General features: G+C 48.5%; 1 protein-coding gene across 1 annotated transcript in view; it reads right to left on the bottom strand.

Moving 5' to 3' along the window:
• Window positions 1-387: 387 nt before the first annotated feature.
• The window catches only part of SLC50A1 (solute carrier family 50 member 1), a 64,362-nt gene continuing 41,824 nt past the window's right edge, over window positions 388-22,925 (bottom strand). Inside the window, exons 5-6 of the mRNA XM_069950952.1 lie at window positions 930-1,049; window positions 388-856 (exon numbers count right to left, since the gene is read on the bottom strand). Of these exons, the coding sequence (XP_069807053.1) occupies window positions 758-856; window positions 930-1,049 (219 nt within the window). The 3' untranslated portion in view covers window positions 388-757. The remainder of the gene's footprint in view (window positions 857-929; window positions 1,050-22,925) is intronic.

Genomic DNA, 22,925 nt, shown 5'->3' with positions numbered 1-22,925 from the left:
CCTGATGGTGGTCATTACCAGCGCAGCTACACTTAACTCCGCCCCTGCCAGCTGGCCCCAGCCAATCAGGGCACTCCAGCAGAATAGTGAGTGCAGCTCTGGAGGATAAGGCAGGATGTAACAGCAGAATAGTGAGTGCAGCTCTGGAGGATGAGACATGATGTAACAGCAGAATAGTGAGTGCAGCTCTGGAGGATGAGACATGATGTAACCGCAGAATAGTGAGTGCAGCACTGGAGGATGAGACCATATGTAACAGCAGAATAGTGAGTGCAGCTCTGGAGGATGAGACCATATGTAACAGCAGAATAGTGAGTGCAGCTCTGGAGGATGAGACAGTATGTAACAGCAGAATAGTGAGTGCAGCTCTGGGGGATGAGACATAAGTTTGTGGAAAATATAATTTATTATAAAAGGTAATGATCAGGCACATTGGAATTATTGATAGACCCCGCCCCCTTATATCATGTGACCCCTGACATGTAAACGTATCCCATGAGGCGGGGGTTGTGCAGCATATTGTATGGTCACAGAGCGGCTGACACCAGCGAGAAGGTAGCATCCCTGTGATCAGTCTGTATCCTTGTATCCCACACCTCATTGTAGCCCAATCGTAGACACCGTGTAGGGGGAGGGGCTGTGTCACATGGTGCGGCCGCCTCCTCTGAGTACACCGCGCTGCCACATGGAGAAGAAAGAAAAGTGCAGAAGTGATCAGGCCCCTCCCCTGGCCTGTGGATGGCTCCTCCCACGAAGCTCAGGCCTGCAGGGGGCGGTACAGAGGCTTCTCCTGCTGGTATCTCCAGAACAGCCAGAGGCGCACCATGCTAGTCACAATCCCGGGGAGGTTGGGGACCTGTGGACACACAAGATGTAAGTGGAGATGAGTGTGGCCCCTGAGGGCGGAGGCAGGGCTGGCACACACTCACCGTGATGTAGAGGTCAGCGCGCTGCAGCCCGTACAGCACCCAAGACGTGGACGTCAGGAGTGTGGTGACTGTCAGCGGGAAGGACAGCCGCTGCGTGGACTTAGTCCTGATGATGACAGCCTGGAGAGAGGAGACACCTGCGTCAGCTCCACCAAGAGTGTATACTCACCGCTACGGTGCCGCCTAATCATCCCTACACAGTATATACTGACTGCTACAGCACCACCTAATCATCCCTGCACAGTATATACCGTATACTGACTGCTACATTGCCCCCTATTCATCCCTGCACAGTATATACCGTACACTGACCGCTAGAGTGCCACCTAATCATCCCTGCTCAGTATATGCTGACTGCTACAGTGGCAACTAATCATCCCTGCACAGTAATACTGACTGCTGAAGTGCCATCTAATCATCCCTGCACAGTATATACTGACTGCTACAGTGCCACCTAATCATCCCTGCACAGTATATATTGACCGCTTCAGTGCCAACTAATCATCCCTGCACAGTATATACTGATCGCTATAGTGCCACCTAATCATCCCTGTACAGTATATACTGATCGCTATAGTGCCACCTAATCATCCCTGCACAGTATATACTGGCTGCTACAGTGCCACCTAATCATCCCTGCACAATATATACTGACTGCTACAGTATTACATAATCGTCCCTGCAAATTATATACTGACTGCTACAGTACCACCTAATCATCCCTGCACAGTATATACCGTACACCGACCGCTAGAGTGCCACCTAATCATCCCTGCACAGTATATACTGACCGCTACAGTGCCACCTGATCATCCCTGCACAGTATATATTGACCACTACAGTGCCAACTATTTATCACTGCACAGTATATACTGTATACTGACTGCTACAGTGCCACCTTATCCCTGCACAGTATATATTGACCGCTACAGTGCCGACTAATTATCCCTGCACAGTATATATTGACCGCTACAGTGCCAACTAATCATCCCTGCACAGTATATACTGACCGCTACAGTGCCACCAAATCATCCCTGCACAGTATATACTGACCGCTACAGTGCCACCAAATCATCCCTGCACAGTATATACTGACCGCTATAGTGCCACCTAATCATTCCTGCACAGTGTATACTGGCCGCTACAGTGCTACCTAATCATCACTGCACATTATATATACTGACCGCTACAGTGCTACCTAATCATCTCTGCACATTATATATACTGACCGCTACAGTGCCACCTAATCATCTCTGCACAGTATATATACTGACCACTACAGTGCCACCTAATCATCTCTGCACAGTATATATAATGACCACTACAGTGCCACCTAATCATCTCTGCACAGTATATACTGACCGCTATAGTGCCACCTAATCATTCCTGCACAGTATATACTGACCGCTATAGTGCCACCTAATCATCCCTGCACAGTATATACTGACCGCTACAGTGCCACCTGATCATCCCTGCACAGTATATATTGACCACTACAGTGCCAACTATTTATCCCTGCACAGTATATACTGTATACTGACTGCTACAGTGCCAACTAATCATCCCTGCACAGTATATACTGTATACTGACAGCTACAGTGCCACCTTATCATCCCTGCACAGTATATATTGACCGCTACAGTGCCAACTAATTATCCCTGCACAGTATATATTGACCGCTACAGTGCCAACTAATCATCCCTGCACAGTATATACTGACCGCTACAGTGCCACCAAATCATCCCTGCACAGTATATACTGACCGCTACAGTGCCACCAAATCATCCCTGCACAGTATATACTGACTGCTATAGTGCCACCTAATCATTCCTGCACAGTGTATACTGGCCTCTACAGTGCTACCTAATCATCTCTGCACATTATATATACTGACCGCTACAGTGCCACCTAATCATCTCTGCACAGTATATATACTGACCACTACAGTGCTACCTAATCATCTCTGCACAGTATATATAATGACCACTACAGTGCCACCTAATCATCTCTGCACAGTATATACTGACCGCTATAGTGCCACCTAATCATTCCTGCACAGTATATACTGACCGCTATAGTGCCACCTAATCATCCCTGCACAGTATATACTGACCGCTATAGTGCCACCTAATCATCCCTGCACAGTATATACTGACTGCTACAGTGCCACCTAATCATCCCTGCACAGTATATACTGACCGCTACAGTGACACCTAATCATCCCTGCACAGTATATACTGACTGCTACAGTGCCAACTAATCCCTGCACAGTATATATCGTATACTGACTGCTACAGTGCCACCTAATTATCCCTGCACAGTATAAACCGTATACTGACCTCTACAGTGCCACCTAATCATCCCTGCACAGCAATACTGACAGCTACAGTGCCAACTTATCATCCCTGCACAGTATGTACCATATACTGACCGCTACACTGCCACCTAATCATCCCTGCACTGTATATACTGACCGCTACAGTGGCAACTAATCATCCCTGCACAGTATATACTGACCGCTATAATGCCACCTAATCATCCCTGCACAGTATATACTGACCACTACAGTGCCACTTAATTATCCCTGCACAGTATATAGTAGCCGCTACAGTGCCACCTAATCATCCCTGCACAATATATACTGACTGCTAGTGCTACCTAATCATCCCTGCAAATTATATATACTGACCGCTACAGTGCCACCTAATCATCTCTGCACAGTATATATACTGACCACTACAGTGCTACCTAATCATCTCTGCACAATATATATACTGACCACTACAGTGCTACCTAATCATCCCTGCATAGTATATACTGACCGCTACAGTGACACCTAATCATCCCTGCACAGTAATACTAACCGCTACAGTCCCACCTAATCATCTCTGCACAGTATATATACTGACCACTACAGTGCTACCTAATCATCTCTGCATAGTATATACTAACCGCTACAGTCCCACCTAATCATCTCTGCACAGTATATACCAACCGCTACAGGGTTACCTAATCATCCCTGCACAGTATATACTGACCACTACAGGGTTACCTAATCATCCCTGTACAGTATATATACTGACCACTACAGTGCCAACTAATCATCTCTGCACAGTATATACCGTATACTGACTGCTACAGTGCCAACTAATCCTCCCTGAACAATACATACTTACAGCTACAGTGCTACCTAATCATACCTGCACAGTATATAGCGTATACTGACTGCTACAATTCCACCTAATCCTCCCTGCACAGTATATACTGTTTCCCTTATGTCCTAAGCATCAGCACGAATGGGGAAGATTCTATCTCCCTGCAATGATAGGACAGATGGTAACGAGCAATTAAAGATTTAATTGAACCCCGCCTATAAGAACCTGGTCTAACCTAGGCTCCTTGTGTTTTTTTCTGTCCTCCTGTGGGACAGGTGGTAGGAGAGGGAAGCAGGCTCAGGCCTATGTGTGTCCTGTGGGACAGGTGGTAGGAGGAGAGCAGGCTCGGGCCTACGTGTGTCCTGTGGGACAGGTGGTAGGAGAGGGAAGCAGGCTCGGGCCTATGTGTGTCCAGTGGGACAGGTGGTAGGAGAGGGAAGCAGGCTCGGGCCTATGTGTGTCCTGTAGGACAGGTGGTAGGAGAGGGAAGCAGGCTCGGGCCTATGTGTGTCCTGTGGGACAGGTGGTAGGAGGAGAGCAGGCTCGGGCCTGTGTGTGTCCTGTAGGACAGGTGGTAGGAGGAGAGCAGGCTCGGGCCTGTGTGTGTCCTGTGGGACAGGTGGTAGGAGGAGAGCAGGCTCGGGCCTGTGTGTGTCCTGTGGGACAGGTGGTAGGAGAGGGAAGCAGGCTCGGGCCTATGTGTGTCCAGTGGGACAGGTGGTAGGAGAGGGAAGCAGGCTCGGGCCTATGTGTGTCCTGTGGGACAGGTGGTAGGAGGAGGGCAGGCTCGGGCCTATGTGTGTCCAGTGGGACAGGTAGGAGGAGGAGAGCAGGCTCGGGCCTGTGTGTGTCCTGTGGGACAGGTGGTAGGATAGGAGCAGGCTCGGGCCTGTGTGTGTCCAGTGGGACAGGTGGTAGGATAGGAGCAGGCTCGGGCCTGTGTGTGTCCAGTGGGACAGGTGGTAGGATAGGAGCAGGCTCGGGCCTGTGTGTGTCCTGTAGGACAGGTGGTAGGAGGAGAGCAGGCTCGGGCCTGTGTGTGTCCTGTGGGACAGGTGGTAGGAGGAGAGCAGGCTCGGGCCTGTGTGTGTCCTGTGGGACAGGTGGTAGGAGAGGGAAGCAGGCTCGGGCCTATGTGTGTCCTGTGGGACAGGTGGTAGGAGGAGGGCAGGCTCGGGCCTATGTGTGTCCAGTGGGACAGGTGGGAGGAGGAGGGCAGGCTCGGGCCTGTGTGTGCCCTGTGGGACAGGTGGTAGGAGGAGGGCAGGCTCGGGCCTGTGTGTGCCCTGTGGGACAGGTGGTAGGAGGAGGGCAGGCTCGGGCCTGTGTGTGTCCTGTGGGACAGGTGGTAGGAGGAGAGCAGGCTCGGGCCTGTGTGTGTCCTGTGGGACAGGTGGTAGGAGGAGGGCAGGCTCGGGCCTGTGTGTGTCCAGTGGGACAGGTAGGAGGAGGAGAGCAGGCTCGGGCCTGTGTGTGTCCTGTGGGACAGGTGGTGGGATAGGAGCAGGCTCGGGCCTGTGTGTGTCCAGTGGGACAGGTGGTGGGATAGGAGCAGGCTCGGGCCTGTGTGTGTCCTGTAGGACAGGTGGTAGGAGAGGGAAGCAGGCTCGGGCCTGTGTGTGCCCTGTGGGACAGGTGGTAGGAGGAGGGCAGGCTCGGGCCTGTGTGTGCCCTGTGGGACAGGTGGTAGGAGGAGGGCAGGCTCGGGCCTGTGTGTCCTGTGGGACAGGTGGTAGGAGGAGGGCAGGCTCGGGCCTGTGTGTGTCCTGTGGGACAGGTGGTAGGAGAGGGAAGCAGGCTCGGGCCTATGTGTGTCCTGTGGGACAGGTGGTAGGATAGGAGCAGACTCGGGCCTATGTTTGTGTCTGGCTTTCCTTTCCAATGATTATTCCTTTCCACATGGTTGTGTGGAGAGGGGGAGTTTATAAATGTTGTTTTTCCTGCTCTGCTGTATCAGAGAGGAGATTATTACTTTTTTAGAAGAGCGTGAGGGAAGCCATGAGGCGGCCGCGTGAGGGAAGCCATGAGGCGGCCGCGTGAGGGAAGCCATGAGGCGGCCGCGTGAGGGAAGCCATGAGGCGGCCGCGTGAGGGAAGCCATGAGGCGGCCGCGTGAGGGAAGCCATGAGGCGGCCGCGTGAGGGAAGCCATGAGGCGGCCGCGTGAGGGAAGCCATGAGGCGGCCGCGTGAGGGAAGCCATGAGGCGGCCGCGTGAGGGAAGCCATGAGGCGGCCGCGTGAGGGAAGCCATGAGGCGGCCGCGTGAGGGAAGCCATGAGGCGGCCGCGTGAGGGAAGCCATGAGGCGGCCGCGTGAGGGAAGCCATGAGGCGGCCGCGTGAGGGAAGCCATGAGGCGGCCGCGTGAGGGAAGCCATGAGGCGGCCGCGTGAGGGAAGCCATGAGGCGGCCGCGTGAGGGAAGCCATGAGGCGGCCGCGTGAGGGAAGCCATGAGGCGGCCGCGTGAGGGAAGCCATGAGGCGGCCGCGTGAGGGAAGCCATGAGGCGGCCGCGTGAGGGAAGCCATGAGGCGGCCGCGTGAGGGAAGCCATGAGGCGGCCGCGTGAGGGAAGCCATGAGGCGGCCGCGTGAGGGAAGCCATGAGGCGGCCGCGTGAGGGAAGCCATGAGGCGGCCGCGTGAGGGAAGCCATGAGGCGGCCGCGTGAGGGAAGCCATGAGGCGGCCGCGTGAGGGAAGCCATGAGGCGGCCGCGTGAGGGAAGCCATGAGGCGGCCGCGTGAGGGAAGCCATGAGGCGGCCGCGTGAGGGAAGCCATGAGGCGGCCGCGTGAGGGAAGCCATGAGGCGGCCGCGTGAGGGAAGCCATGAGGCGGCCGCGTGAGGGAAGCCATGAGGCGGCCGCGTGAGGGAAGCCATGAGGCGGCCGCGTGAGGGAAGCCATGAGGCGGCCGCGTGAGGGAAGCCATGAGGCGGCGCTGCAGTAAGTATCATGGTGCTGCCAGATCTGTGTCCTCACCTGGGCGGCTGCTGCTGATGATGGTTCTTGATACTTCAGCAAGGTAAGATATGCTGTTTTTTCTTTTTGAGCTGGAGGCCTGGCCGGTGTGTCAGGAGGATTATCTAGTCTTATTGGAGATATATACACTCACCGGCCACTTTATTAGGTACACCATGCTGGTAACGGGTGGTCTTCTGCTGCTGTAGCCCATCTGCCTCAGAGTTGGCCGTACTGTGTGTTCAGAGATGCTCTTCGGCCTACCTTGGCTGTAACGGTTGGCTATTTGAGTCACTGTTGCCTTTCTATCAGCTGGAACCAGTCTGCCCATTCTCCTCTGGCCTCTGGCATCAACAAGGCATTTCCGCCCACAGAACGGCCACTCACTGGATGGTTTTTCTTTTTCGGAAAATCCCAGTAGATCAGCAGTTTCTGAAATACTCAGACCAGCCCTTCTGGCACCAACAACCATGCCACGTTCAAAGGCCTCACATCACCTTTCTTCCCCATACTGATGCTCGGTTTGAACTGCAGGAGATTGTCTTGACCATGTCTACATGCCTAAATGCACTGAGTTGCCGCCATGTGATTGGCTGATTAGAAATGAAGTGGTAACGTGCAGTTGGACAGGTGTACCTAATAAAGTGGCCGGTGAGTGTATGTTGTATGAGGCTTTTACGCTTCAAGTGTTTTGTTTCAATATCTTTCACTTTTTCACATTTGTTGTGCTGTTAGTCCTGTTAGACTGATTCACTATATGAGTGACCTATGTAACTATAATGTGTACATGAACACAGCTTTAGAGCTGCTAGTTGTGTATTAGTACACCTGCTGTCTCATTATGTTCTCCAGTACTGCTACAATGAAGCTATGAAACTGTGTGTGTGTGTGTGAACACAGCCCTAGCGCTGCTAGTTGTGCACACCTGTTGCCTCATTACTTTCTATAGTACTGCCATCAGATGATGCAGTAAAGCTATAAAACTGTGTGTGTGTGTGTGTGCACACAACCCTAAAGCTGCTAGTTGTGCATTGTGAACACCTGCTGCCTGATTACTTTCTATAGTACTGCTACCAGATGATGCAGTGAAGCTATGAAACTGTGTGTGTGTGTGTGTGTGTGTGAACACAGCCCTAGCGCTGCTAGTTGTGCACACCTGCTGCCTGATTACTTTCTATAGTACTGCTACCAGATGATGCAGTGAAGCTATGAAACTGTGTGTGTGAACACAGCCTTAGAATTGTAGTTGTGTACTGTGTATACCTGCTGTCTGATTACTTTTCTAGTATTGCTATCAGATGATACAATGAAGCTATAAAACTGTTTGTGAACACAGCCTTAGAGTTATTGTGTAGTAGTAGTAGTAGTAGATACACCTCCTGTCTTATAACTTTCACTAATACTGCCATCAGATGATGCAGTAGACATATAAGACTACTGTGTGTGAGAGCACAAGCTTAGAGCTGCTGGATGTGTACTGGATACACCTGCTGTCTGATTACTTTCCCTAATACCGCCATCAGATGATGCAGTGATTCTATGAAGCCTTTGTGCGCTGCTCCAGTGCTGAGATTTAAGAATGCAGTAAAGCTACTGTGTGTGAATACGGCCTTAGGTTTATAGACGTGTACTGTGTACATCTGTGTACTGTCTGGTTAATTTAGTACTGCTATCAGATGATGCAGTGACCTATGAAACTACATGCTTAGAGCTGCTGTATGTGTACTGTGCACACCTGCTGTCTAGTTACTCTCTGTAATACTGTGCACACCTGCTGTCTAGTTACTCTCTGTAATACTGTGCACACCTGTTGTCTAGTTACTCTCTGTAATACTGTGTATACCTGCTATCTAATTACTCTCTGTAATACGGCTATCAGATGATGCAGTGACCTATGAAACTACATGCTTAGAGCTGCTGTATGTGTACTGTGCACACCTGTTGTCTAGTTACTCTCTGTAATACTGTGCACACCTGTTGTCTAGTTACTCTCTGTAATACTGTGCACACCTGTTGTCTAGTTACTCTCTGTAATACTGTGCACACCTGCTGTCTAGATACTCTCTGTAATACTGTGCACACCTGCTGTCTAGTTACTCTCTGTAATACTGTGCACACCTGCTGTCTAGTTACTCTCTGTAATACTGTGTATACCTGCTGTCTAGTTACTCTCTGTAATACTGTGCACACCTGCTGTCTAGTTACTCTCTGTAATACTGTGCACACCTGTTGTCTAGTTACTCTCTGTAATACTGTGCACACCTGCTGTCTAGTTACTCTCTGTAATACTGTGTATACCTGCTGTCTAGTTACTCTCTGTAATACTGTGCACACCTGCTGTCTAGTTACTCTCTGTAATACTGTGCACACCTGTTGTCTAGTTACTCTCTAATACTGTGCACACCTGCTGTCTAGTTACTCTCTGTAATACTGTGCACACCTGTTGTCTAGTTACTCTCTGTAATACTGTGCACACCTGTTGTCTAGTTACTCTCTGTAATACTGTGTATACCTGCTAATTACTCTCTGTAATACGGCTATCAGATGATGCAGTGACCCTATGAAACTACATGCTTAGAGCTGCTGTATGTGTACTGTGCACACCTGTTGTCTAGTTACTCTCTGTAATACTGTGCACACCTGTTGTCTAGTTACTCTCTGTAATACTGTGCACACCTGCTGTCTAGTTACTCTCTGTAATACTGTGCACACCTGCTGTCTAGTTACTCTCTGTAATACTGTGCACACCTGCTGTCTAGTTACTCTCTGTAATACTGTGTATACCTGCTGTCTAGTTACTCTCTGTAATACTGTGCACACCTGCTGTCTAGTTACTCTCTGTAATACTGTGCACACCTGTTGTCTAGTTACTCTCTGTAATACTGTGCACACCTGCTGTCTAGTTACTCTCTGTAATACTGTGCACACCTGTTGTCTAGTTACTCTCTAATACTGTGCACACCTGCTGTCTAGTTACTCTCTGTAATACTGTGCACACCTGTTGTCTAGTTACTCTCTGTAATACTGTGTATACCTGCTAATTACTCTCTGTAATACGGCTATCAGATGATGCAGTGACCCTATGAAACTACATGCTTAGAGCTGCTGTATGTGTACTGTGCACACCTGCTGTCTAGTTACTCTCTGTAATACTGTGCACACCTGTTGTCTAGTTACTCTCTGTAATACTGTGCACACCTGCTGTCTAGTTACTCTCTGTAATACTGTGTATACCTGCTGTCTAGTTACTCTCTGTAATACTGTGCACACCTGCTGTCTAGTTACTCTCTGTAATACTGTGCACACCTGCTGTCTAGTTACTCTCTGTAATACTGTGCACACCTGCTGTCTAGTTACTCTCTGTAATATTGTGCACACCTGCTGTCTAGTTACTCTCTGTAATACTGTGGACACCTGTTGTCTAGTTACTCTCTGTAATACTGTGCACACCTGCTGTCTAGTTACTCTCTGTAATACTGTGCATACCTGCTGTCTAGTTACTCTCTGTAATACTGTGCACACCTGCTGTCTAGTTACTCTCTGTAATACTGTGCACACCTGCTGTCTAGTTACTCTCTGTAATACTGTGCACACCTGCTGTCTAGTTACTCTCTGTAATATTGTGCACACCTGCTGTCTAGTTACTCTCTGTAATACTGTGGACACCTGCTATCTAATTACTCTCTGTAATACTGTGCACACCTGCTGTCTAGTTACTCTCTGTAATACTGTGCACACCTGCTGTCTAGTTACTCTCTGTAATACTGTGCACACCTGCTGTCTAGTTACTCTCTGTAATACTGTGCACACCTGCTGTCTAGTTACTCTCTGTAATACTGTGCACACCTGCTGTCTAGTTACTCTCTGTAATACTGTGCACACCTGCTGTCTAGTTACTCTGTAATATTGTGCACACCTGCTGTCTAGTTACTCTCTGTAATATTGTGCACACCTGTTGTCTAGTTACTCTCTGTAATACTGTGTATACCTGCTATCTAATTACTCTCTGTAATACGGCTATCAGATGATGCAGTGACCTATGAAACTACATGCTTAGAGCTGCTGTATGTGTACTGTGCACACCTGCTGTCTAGTTACTCTCTGTAATACTGTGCACACCTGCTATCTAATTACTCTCTGTAATACTGTGCACACCCACTGTCTAGTTACTCTCTGTAATACTGTGCACACCTGTTGTCTAGTTACTCTCTGTAATACTGTGCACACCTGCTATCTAGTTACTCTCTGTAATACTGTGCACACCTGCTGTCTAGTTACTCTCTGTAATACTGTGGACACCTGCTATCTAATTACTCTCTGTAATACTGTGCACACCTGTTGTCTAGTTACTCTCTGTAATACTGTGCACACCTGCTATCTAGTTACTCTCTGTAATACTGTGCACACCTGCTGTCTAGTTACTCTCTGTAATACTGTGGACACCTGCTATCTAATTACTCTCTGTAATACTGCTATCAGATGATGCAGTGACCCTATGGAGTCTGTGTGCCACTTCAGTACTGCTACTGAAGGACGCAGTAAAGCTATGAAGCTGCTATGTGTGAACACTGCCTTAGAATTGCTGGCACTCTGCACTAGTCTGTTAGTCAGCCGGTCGGTCTGGCACAATTTCCATCCTTGGATGTAGCAGGATTCTGCTGACAGAACTTCTGGAGGGGAGAAAGCTTTGGTAAAACTCAAGTCACTTGGCGTTACAGATCCTGCAAGATTCCACTTTCACGCGGCAGGGAAGTCATGTGTGGACTGCAACTTGTTCTCAGAAGAGAGAAGGACTGCTTAATATTTTACATCTGAATGATCATCTACAGGCTGAACTGGATGGAGTCAGAGGTCATGGCTCCTTCAGATGAATAAAGATCTTGTTCAAAGTTTTTTCATATGGTGCGTTTACACAGACAGATTTATCTGACAGATCTTTGAAGCCAAAGCCAGGAACAGACTATAAACAGGGATCAGGTCATAAAGGAAAGACTGGGATCTATCCTCTTTTCAAATCCATTCCTGGTTTTGGCTTCAAAAATCTGTCAGATAAATCTCTCTGTGTAAACGCACCATTAGTAAAAAAAAAAAAAGTGTCTATTACTACAGCTGAGCGGTCTAGCGGGCTGCCCGATCCCCGCAGTTTGGAGACTGGTCCTTCACTGACAGGGGGCAGATGTTCACTCCAATATAAAGATAGTTGGATCTGTATTGGACATATGATCAGGTCCATTATCTGCCCCAGTCTAATAAGAAGAGAAGGAAGAATCCTGCACAAGAAGGACCAGACGTCTCGGAGGCCTCGGGGATAAGGACAAGAACTTGTGACTACCTCTTTTCTGACTATTTATTTCCATAATGAGAGAGGTCTGTACCAGTGTTATATGATAGGAAAGGAGAAGGATGTTATCTGACCGTGTATACCTGCATATACCTGTATACAGCCTCCGCTGAGGAAGCTGCTGTATGTGGATCTATAATCTGTAGGTCCCCCCTAGAAGAAGGATGTTATCTGACCGTGTATACACCTGTATATACCTGTATACAGCCTCCTCTGAGGAAGCTGCTGTATGTGGATCTATAATCTGTAGGTCCCTCCTAGAAGGATGTTATCTGACCGTGTATACCTGTATATACCTGTATACAGCCTCCTCTCATTTATAGGGGCACTAGCAGCATTACTACTGGGGGCAGAGGCATTTATAGGGGCACTAGCAGCATTACTACTATAGGCAGAGATATTTATAGGGGCACTAGCAGCATTACTACTGGGGGCAGAGACATTTATAGGGGCACTAGCAGCATTACTACTGGGGGCAGAGACATTTATAGGGGCACTAGCAGCATTACTACTGGGGGCAGAGACATTTATAGGGGCACTAGCAGCATTACTACTATAGGCAGAGACATTTATAGGGGCACTAGCAGCATTACTACTGGGGGCAGAGACATTTATAGGGGCACTAGCAGCATTACTACTGGGGGCAGAGACATTTATAGGGGCACTAGCAGCATTACTACTGGAGGCAGAGACATTTATAGGGGCACTAGCAGCATTACTACTGGGGGCAGAGACATTTATAGGGGCACTAGCAGCATTACTACTGGGGGCAGAGACATTTATAGGGGCACTAGCAGCATTACTACTGGGGGCAGAGACATTTATAGGGGCACTAGCAGCATTACTACTGGGGGCAGAGACATTTATAGGGACACTAGCAGCATTACTACTATAGGCAGAGACATTTATAGGGGCACTAGCAGCATTACTACTATAGGCAGAGACATTTATAGGGGCACTAGCAGCATTACTACTATAGGCAGAGACATTTATAGAGGCACTAGCAGCATTACTACTGGGGGCAGAGACATTTATAGGGGCACTAGCAGCATTACTACTGGGGGCAGAGACATTTATAGGGGCACTAGCAGCATTACTACTGGGGGCAGAGACATTTATAGGGACACTAGCAGCATTACTACTATAGGCAGAGACATTTATAGGGGCACTAGCAGCATTACTACTATAGGCAGAGACATTTATAGGGGCACTAGCAGCATTACTACTATAGGCAGAGACATTTATAGGGGCACTAGCAGCATTACTACTGGGGGCAGAGACATTTATAGGGGCACTAGCAGCATTACTACTGGAGGCAGAGACATTTATAGGGGCACTAGCAGCATTACTACTATAGGCAGAGACATTTATAGGGGCACTAGCAGCATTACTACTGGGGGCAGAGACATTTATAGGGGCACTAGCAGCATTACTACTGGGGGCACAGACATTTATAGGGGCACTAGCAGCATTACTACTATAGGCAGAGACATTTATAGGAACACTAGCAGCATTACTACTGGAGGCAGAGACATTTATAGGGGCACTAGCAGCATTACTACTGGGGGCAGAGACATTTATAGGGGCACTAGCAGCATTACTACTGGAGGCAGAGACATTTATAGGGGCACTAGCAGCATTACTACTGGGGGCAGAGACATTTATAGGGGCACTAGCAGCATTACTACTGGGGGCAGAGACATTTATAGGAACACTAGCAGCATTACTACTATAGGCAGAGACATTTATAGGGGCACTAGCAGCATTACTACTGGGGGCAGAGACATTTATAGGGGCACTAGCAGCATTACTACTATAGGCAGAGACATTTATAGGGGCACTAGCAGCATTACTACTATAGGCAGAGGCATTTATAGGGGCACTAGCAGCATTACTACTATAGGCAGAGACATTTATAGGGGCACTAGCAGCATTACTACTGGGGGCAGAGACATTTATAGGGGCACTAGCAGCATTACTACTGGGGGCAGAGACATTTATAGGGGCACTAGCAGCATTACTACTGGGGGCAGAGGCATTTATAGGGGCACTAGCAGCATTACTACTATAGGCAGAGACATTTATAGGGGCACTAGCAGCATTACTACTATAGGCACAGACATTTATAGGGGCACTAGCAGCATTACTACTGGGGGCAGAGACATTTATAGGGGCACTAGCAGCATTACTACTGGGGGCAGAGGCATTTATAGGGGCACTAGCAGCATTACTACTATAGGCACAGACATTTATAGGGGCACTAGCAGCATTACTACTGGGGGCAGAGACATTTATAGGGGCACTAGCAGCATTACTACTGGGGGCAGAGACATTTATAGGGGCACTAGCAGCATTACTACTATAGGCAGAGACATTTATAGGGGCACTAGCAGCATTACTACTATAGGCAGAGACATTTATAGGGGCACTAGCAGCATTACTACTGGGGGCAGAGACATTTATAGGGGCACTAGCAGCATTACTACTGGGGGCAGAGACATTTATAGGGGCACTAGCAGCATTACTACTGGGGGCACAGACATTTATAGGGGCACTAGCAGCATTACTACTGGGGGCAGAGACATTTATAGGGGCACTAGCAGCATTACTACTGGGGGCAGAGACATTTATAGGGGCACTAGCAGCATTACTACTATAGGCAGAGACATTTATAGGGGCACTAGCAGCATTACTACTGGGGGCAGAGGCATTTATAGGGGCACTAGCAGCATTACTACTGGGGGCAGAGACATTTATAGGGGCACTAGCAGCATTACTACTGGGGGCAGAGACATTTATAGGGGCACTAGCAGCATTACTACTATAGGCAGAGACATTTATAGGGGCACTAGCAGCATTACTACTATAGGCAGAGACATTTATAGGGGCACTAGCAGCATTACTACTATAGGCAGAGACATTTATAGGGGCACTAGCAGCATTACTACTGGGGGCAGGGGCATTTATAGGGGCACTAGCAGCATTACTACTGGGGGCAGAGACATTTATAGGGGCACTAGCAGCATTACTACTGGGGCAGGGGCATTTATAGGGGCACTAGCAGCATTACTACTGGAGGCAGAGACATTTATAGGGGCACTAGCAGCATTACTACTATAGGCAGAGACATTTATAGGGGCACTAGCAGCATTACTACTGGGGGCAGAGACATTTATAGGGGCACTAGCAGCATTACTACTGGGGGCAGAGACATTTATAGGGGCACTAGCAGCATTACTACTGGGGGCAGGGGCATTTATAGGGGCACTAGCAGCATTACTACTGGGGGCAGAGACATTTATAGGGGCACTAGCAGCATTAATACTGGAGGCAGAGACATTTATAGGGGCACTAGCAGCATTACTACTGGAGGCAGAGACATTTATAGGGGCACTAGCAGCATTACTACTGGGGGCAGAGACATTTATAGGGGCACTAGCAGCATTACTACTGGGGGCAGAGACATTTATAGGGGCACTAGCAGCATTACTACTGGAGGCAGAGACATTTATAGGGGCACTACCAGCATTACTACTGGGGGCAGAGACATTTATAGGGGCACTAGCAGCATTACTACTATAGGCAGAGACATTTATAGGGGCACTAGCAGCATTACTACTATAGGCAGAGACATTTATAGGGGCACTAGCAGCATTACTACTGGGGGCAGAGACATTTATAGGGGCACTAGCAGCATTACTACTATAGGCAGAGACATTTATAGGGGCACTAGCAGCATTACTACTGGAGGCAGAGACATTTATAGGGGCCCTAGCAGCATTACTACTATAGGCAGAGACATTTATAGGGGCACTAGCAGCATTACTACTATAGGCAGAGACATTTATAGGGCACTAGCAGCATTACTACTGGGGGCAGAGACATTTATAGGGGCACTAGCAGCATTACTACTGGAGGCAGAGACATTTATAGGGGCCCTAGCAGCATTACTACTGGAGGCAGAGACATTTATAGGGGCCCTAGCAGCATTACTACTATAGGCAGAGACATTTATAGGGGCACTAGCAGCATTACTACTGGAGGCAGAGACATTTATAGGGGCCCTAGCAGCATTACTACTATAGGCAGAGACATTTATAGGGGCACTAGCAGCATTACTACTGGAGGCAGAGACATTTATAGGGGCCCTAGCAGCATTACTACTATAGGCAGAGACATTTATAGGGGCACTAGCAGCATTACTACTGGGGGCAGAGACATTTATAGGGGCACTAGCAGCATTACTACTATAGGCAGAGACATTTATAGGGGCACTAGCAGCATTACTACTGGGGGCAGAGACATTTATAGGGGCACTAGCAGCATTACTACTATAGGCAGAGACATTTATAGGGGCACTAGCAGCATTACTACTGGGGGGCAGAGACATTTATAGGGGCACTAGCAGCATTACTACTATAGGCAGAGACATTTATAGGGGCACTAGCAGCATTACTACTGGGGGCAGAGACATTTATAGGGGCACTAGCAGCATTACTACTGGGGGCAGAGACATTTATAGGGGCACTAGCAGCATTACTACTATAGGCAGAGACATTTATAGGGGCACTAGCAGCATTACTACTATAGGCAGAGACATTTATAGGGGCACTAGCAGCATTACTACTGGGGGCAGAGACATTTATAGGGGCACTAGCAGCATTACTACTATAGGCAGAGACATTTATAGGGGCACTAGCAGCATTACTACTATAGGCAGAGACATTTATAGGGGCACTAGCAGCATTACTACTATAGGCAGAGACATTTATAGGGGCACTAGCAGCATTACTACTATAGGCAGAGACATTTATAGGGGCACTAGCAGCATTACTACTGGAGGCAGAGACATTTATAGGGGCACTAGCAGCATTACTACTGGGGGCAGAGACATTTATAGGGGCACTAGCAGCATTACTACTGGGGGCAGAGGCATTTATAGGGGCACTAGCAGCATTACTACTGGGGGCAGAGACATTTATAGGGGCACTAGCAGCATTACTACTGGGGGCAGAGACATTTATAGGGGCACTAGCAGCATTACTACTGGGGGCAGAGGCATTTATAGGGGCACTAGCAGCATTACTACTGGGGGCAGAGACATTTATAGGGGCACTAGCAGCATTACTACTGGGGGCAGAGACATTTATAGGGGCACTAGCAGCATTACTACTGGGGCAGAGACATTTATAGGGGCACTAGCAGCATTACTACTGGGGGCAGAGACATTTATAGGGGCACTAGCAGCATTACTACTATAGGCAGAGACATTTATAGGGGCACTAGCAGCATTACTACTATAGGCAGAGACATTTATAGGGGCACTAGCAGCATTACTACTGGGGGCAGAGACATTTATAGGGGCACTAGCAGCATTACTACTGGGGGCAGAGACATTTATAGGGGCACTAGCAGCATTACTACTGGAGGCAGAGACATTTATAGGGGCACTAGCAGCATTACTACTATAGGCAGAGACATTTATAGGGGCACTAGCAGCATTACTACTGGAGGCACAGACATTTATAGGGGCACTAGCAGCATTACTACTGGGGGCAGAGACATTTATAGGGGCACTAGCAGCATTACTACTGGGGGCAGAGACATTTATAGGGGCACTAGCAGCATTACTACTTGGGGCAGAGACATTTATAGGGGCACTAGCAGCATTACTACTGGGGGCAGAGACATTTATAGGGGCACTAGCAGCATTACTACTGGGGGCAGAGACATTTATAGGGGCACTAGCAGCATTACTACTATAGGCAGAGACATTTATAGGGGCACTAGCAGCATTACTACTATAGGCAGAGACATTTATAGGGGCACTAGCAGCATTACTACTGGGGGCAGAGACATTTATAGGGGCACTAGCAGCATTACTACTGGGGGCAGGGGCATTTATAGGGGCACTAGCAGCATTACTACTGGAGGCAGAGACATTTATAGGGGCACTAGCAGCATTACTACTATAGGCAGAGACATTTATAGGGGCACTAGCAGCATTACTACTATAGGCAGAGACATTTATAGGGGCACTAGCAGCATTACTACTGGGGGCAGGGGCATTTATAGGGGCACTAGCAGCATTACTACTGCAGGCAGAGACATTTATAGGGGCACTAGCAGCATTACTACTATAGGCAGAGACATTTATAGGGCACTAGCAGCATTACTACTGGGGGCAGAGACATTTATAGGGGCACTAGCAGCATTACTACTATAGGCAGAGACATTTATAGGGGCACTAGCAGCATTACTACTATAGGCAGAGACATTTTATAGGGGCACTAGCAGCATTACTACTGGGGGCAGAGACATTTATAGGGGCACTAGCAGCATTACTACTGGGGCAGAGACATTTATAGGGGCACTAGCAGCATTACTACTGGGGGCAGAGACATTTATAGGGGCACTAGCAGCATTACTACTGGGGGCAGAGACATTTATAGGGGCACTAGCAGCATTACTACTGGGGGCAGAGACATTTATAGGGGCACTAGCAGCATTACTACTATAGGCAGAGACATTTTATAGGGGCACTAGCAGCATTACTACTGGGGGCAGAGACATTTATAGGGGCACTAGCAGCATTACTACTATAGGCAGAGACATTTATAGGGGCACTAGCAGCATTACTACTATAGGCAGAGACATTTATAGGGGCACTAGCAGCATTACTACTGGGGGCAGAGACATTTATAGGGGCACTAGCAGCATTACTACTGGGGGCAGAGGCATTTATAGGGGCACTAGCAGCATTACTACTGGGGGCAGAGACATTTATAGGGGCACTAGCAGCATTACTACTGGGGGCAGAGACATTTATAGGGGCACTAGCAGCATTACTACTATAGGCAGAGACATTTATAGGGGCACTAGCAGCATTACTACTGGGGGCAGAGACATTTATAGGGGCACTAGCAGCATTACTACTATAGGCAGAGACATTTATAGGGGCACTAGCAGCATTACTACTGGGGGCAGAGACATTTATAGGGGCACTAGCAGCATTACTACTATAGGCAGAGACATTTATAGGGGCACTAGCAGCATTACTACTGGGGGCAGAGGCATTTATAGGGGCACTAGCAGCATTACTACTGGGGGCAGAGACATTTATAGGGGCACTAGCAGCATTACTACTGGGGGCAGAGACATTTATAGGGGCACTAGCAGCATTACTACTGGGGGCAGAGACATTTATAGGGGCACTAGCAGCATTACTACTGGGGGCAGAGACATTTATAGGGGCACTAGCAGCATTACTACTATAGGCAGAGACATTTATAGGGGCACTAGCAGCATTACTACTGGGGGCAGAGACATTTATAGGGGCACTAGCAGCATTACTACTGTGGGCAGAGACATTTATAGGGGCACTAGCAGCATTACTACTGGGGGCAGAGACATTTATAGGGGCACTAGCAGCATTACTACTGGGGGCAGAGACATTTATAGGGGCACTAGCAGCATTACTACTATAGGCAGAGACATTTATAGGGGCACTAGCAGCATTACTACTATAGGCAGAGACATTATAGGGGCACTAGCAGCATTACTACTGGGGGCAGAGACATTTATAGGGGCACTAGCAGCATTACTACTGGGGGCAGAGACATTTATAGGGGCACTAGCAGCATTACTACTGGGGGCAGAGACATTTATAGGGGCACTAGCAGCATTACTACTATAGGCAGAGACATTTATAGGGGCACTAGCAGCATTACTACTGGGGGCAGAGACATTTATAGGGGCACTAGCAGCATTACTACTATAGGCAGAGACATTTATAGGGGCACTAGCAGCATTACTACTATAGGCAGAGACATTTATAGGGGCACTAGCAGCATTACTACTGGGGGCAGAGACATTTATAGGGGCACTAGCAGCATTACTACTGGGGGCAGAGGCATTTATAGGGGCACTAGCAGCATTACTACTGGGGGCAGAGACATTTATAGGGGCACTAGCAGCATTACTACTGGGGCAGAGACATTTATAGGGGCACTAGCAGCATTACTACTGGGGGCAGAGACATTTATAGGGGCACTAGCAGCATTACTACTATAGGCAGAGACATTTATAGGGGCACTAGCAGCATTACTACTATAGGCAGAGACATTTATAGGGGCACTAGCAGCATTACTACTGGGGGCAGAGACATTTATAGGGGCACTAGCAGCATTACTACTGGGGGCAGAGACATTTATAGGGCACTAGCAGCATTACTACTGGGGGCAGAGACATTTATAGGGGCACTAGCAGCATTACTACTATAGGCAGAGACATTTATAGGGGCACTAGCAGCATTACTACTGGGGGCAGAGACATTTATAGGGGCACTAGCAGCATTACTACTATAGGCAGAGACATTTATAGGGGCACTAGCAGCATTACTACTGGGGGCAGAGGCATTTATAGGGGCACTAGCAGCATTACTACTGGGGGCAGAGACATTTATAGGGGCACTAGCAGCATTACTACTGGGGGCAGAGACATTTATAGGGCACTAGCAGCATTACTACTGGGGGCAGAGACATTTATAGCGGCACTAGCAGCATTACTACTGGGGGCAGAGGCATTTATAGGGGCACTAGCAGCATTACTACTGGGGGCAGAGACATTTATAGGGGCACTAGCAGCATTACTACTATAGGCAGAGACATTTATAGGGGCACTAGCAGCATTACTACTGGGGGCAGAGACATTTATAGGGGCACTAGCAGCATTACTACTGGGGGCAGAGACATTTATAGGGGCACTAGCAGCATTACTACTATAGGCAGAGACATTTATAGGGGCACTAGCAGCATTACTACTGGGGGCAGAGACATTTATAGGGGCACTAGCAGCATTACTACTATAGGCAGAGACATTTATAGTGGCACTAGCAGCATTACTACTATAGGCAGAGATATTTATAGGGGCACTAGCAGCATTACTACTGGGGGCAGAGACATTTATAGGGGCACTAGCAGCATTACTACAGGGGGCAGAGACATTTATAGGGGCACTAGCAGCATTACTACTATAGGCAGAGATATTTATAGGGGCACTAGCAGCATTACTACTGGGGGCAGAGACATTTATAGGGGCACTAGCAGCATTACTACTGGGGGCAGAGACATTTATAGGGCACTAGCAGCATTACTACTGGGGGCAGAGACATTTATAGGGGCACTAGCAGCATTACTACTGGAGGCAGAGACATTTATAGGGCACTAGCAGCATTACTACTGGGGGCAGAGACATTTATAGGGGCACTAGCAGCATTACTACTATAGGCAGAGACATTTATAGGGGCACTAGCAGCATTACTACTGGGGCAGAGACATTTATAGGGGCACTAGCAGCATTACTACTATAGGCAGAGACATTTATAGGGGCACTAGCAGCATTACTACTGGGGGCAGAGACATTTATAGGGGCACTAGCAGCATTACTACTATAGGCAGAGACATTTATAGGGGCACTAGCAGCATTACTACTATAGGCAGAGACATTTATAGGGGCACTAGCAGCATTACTACTGGGGGGAGAGACATTTATAGGGGCACTAGCAGCATTACTACTATAGGCAGAGACATTTATAGGGGCACTAGCAGCATTACTACTATAGGCAGAGACATTTATAGGGGCACTAGCAGCATTACTACTGGGGGCAGAGACATTTATAGGGGCACTAGCAGCATTACTACTGGGGGCAGAGACATTTATAGGGGCACTAGCAGCATTACTACTGGGGGCAGAGACATTTATAGGGGCACTAGCAGCATTACTACTGGGGGCAGAGACATTTATAGGGGCACTAGCAGCATTACTACTGGGGGCAGAGACATTTATAGGGGCACTAGCAGCATTACTACTGGGGGCAGAGACATTTATAGGGGCACTAGCAGCATTACTACTGGGGGCACAGACATTTATAGGGGCACTAGCAGCATTACTACTGGGGGCAGAGACATTTATAGGGGCACTAGCAGCATTACTACTGGGGGCAGAGACATTTATAGGGGCACTAGCAGCATTACTACTGGGGGCAGAGACATTTATAGGGGCACTAGCAGCATTACTACTGGGGGCAGAGACATTTATAGGGGCACTAGCAGCATTACTACTGGGGGCAGAGACATTTATAGGGGCACTAGCAGCATTACTACTATAGGCAGAGACATTTATAGGGGCACTAGCAGCATTACTACTATAGGCAGAGACATTTATAGGGGCACTAGCAGCATTACTACTGGGGGCAGAGACATTTATAGGGGCACTAGCAGCATTACTACTGGGGGCAGAGACATTTATAGGGGCACTAGCAGCATTACTACTGGGGGCAGAGACATGTATAGGGGCACTAGCAGCATTACTACTGGGGGCAGAGACATTTATAGGGGCACTAGCAGCATTACTACTGGGGGCAGAGACATTTATAGGGGCACTAGCAGCATTACTACTGGGGGCAGAGACATTTATAGGGGCACTAGCAGCATTACTACTGGGGGCAGAGACATTTATAGGGGCACTAGCAGCATTACTACTGGGG

The sequence above is a fragment of the Dendropsophus ebraccatus genome, chromosome 13, assembly GCF_027789765.1.
Source record: "Dendropsophus ebraccatus isolate aDenEbr1 chromosome 13, aDenEbr1.pat, whole genome shotgun sequence".
NCBI lineage: Eukaryota > Metazoa > Chordata > Amphibia > Anura > Hylidae > Dendropsophus > Dendropsophus ebraccatus.
The sequence above is the reverse complement of the archived record's forward strand: the minus strand, read 5'-3'. Positions and strand labels throughout refer to the sequence as shown.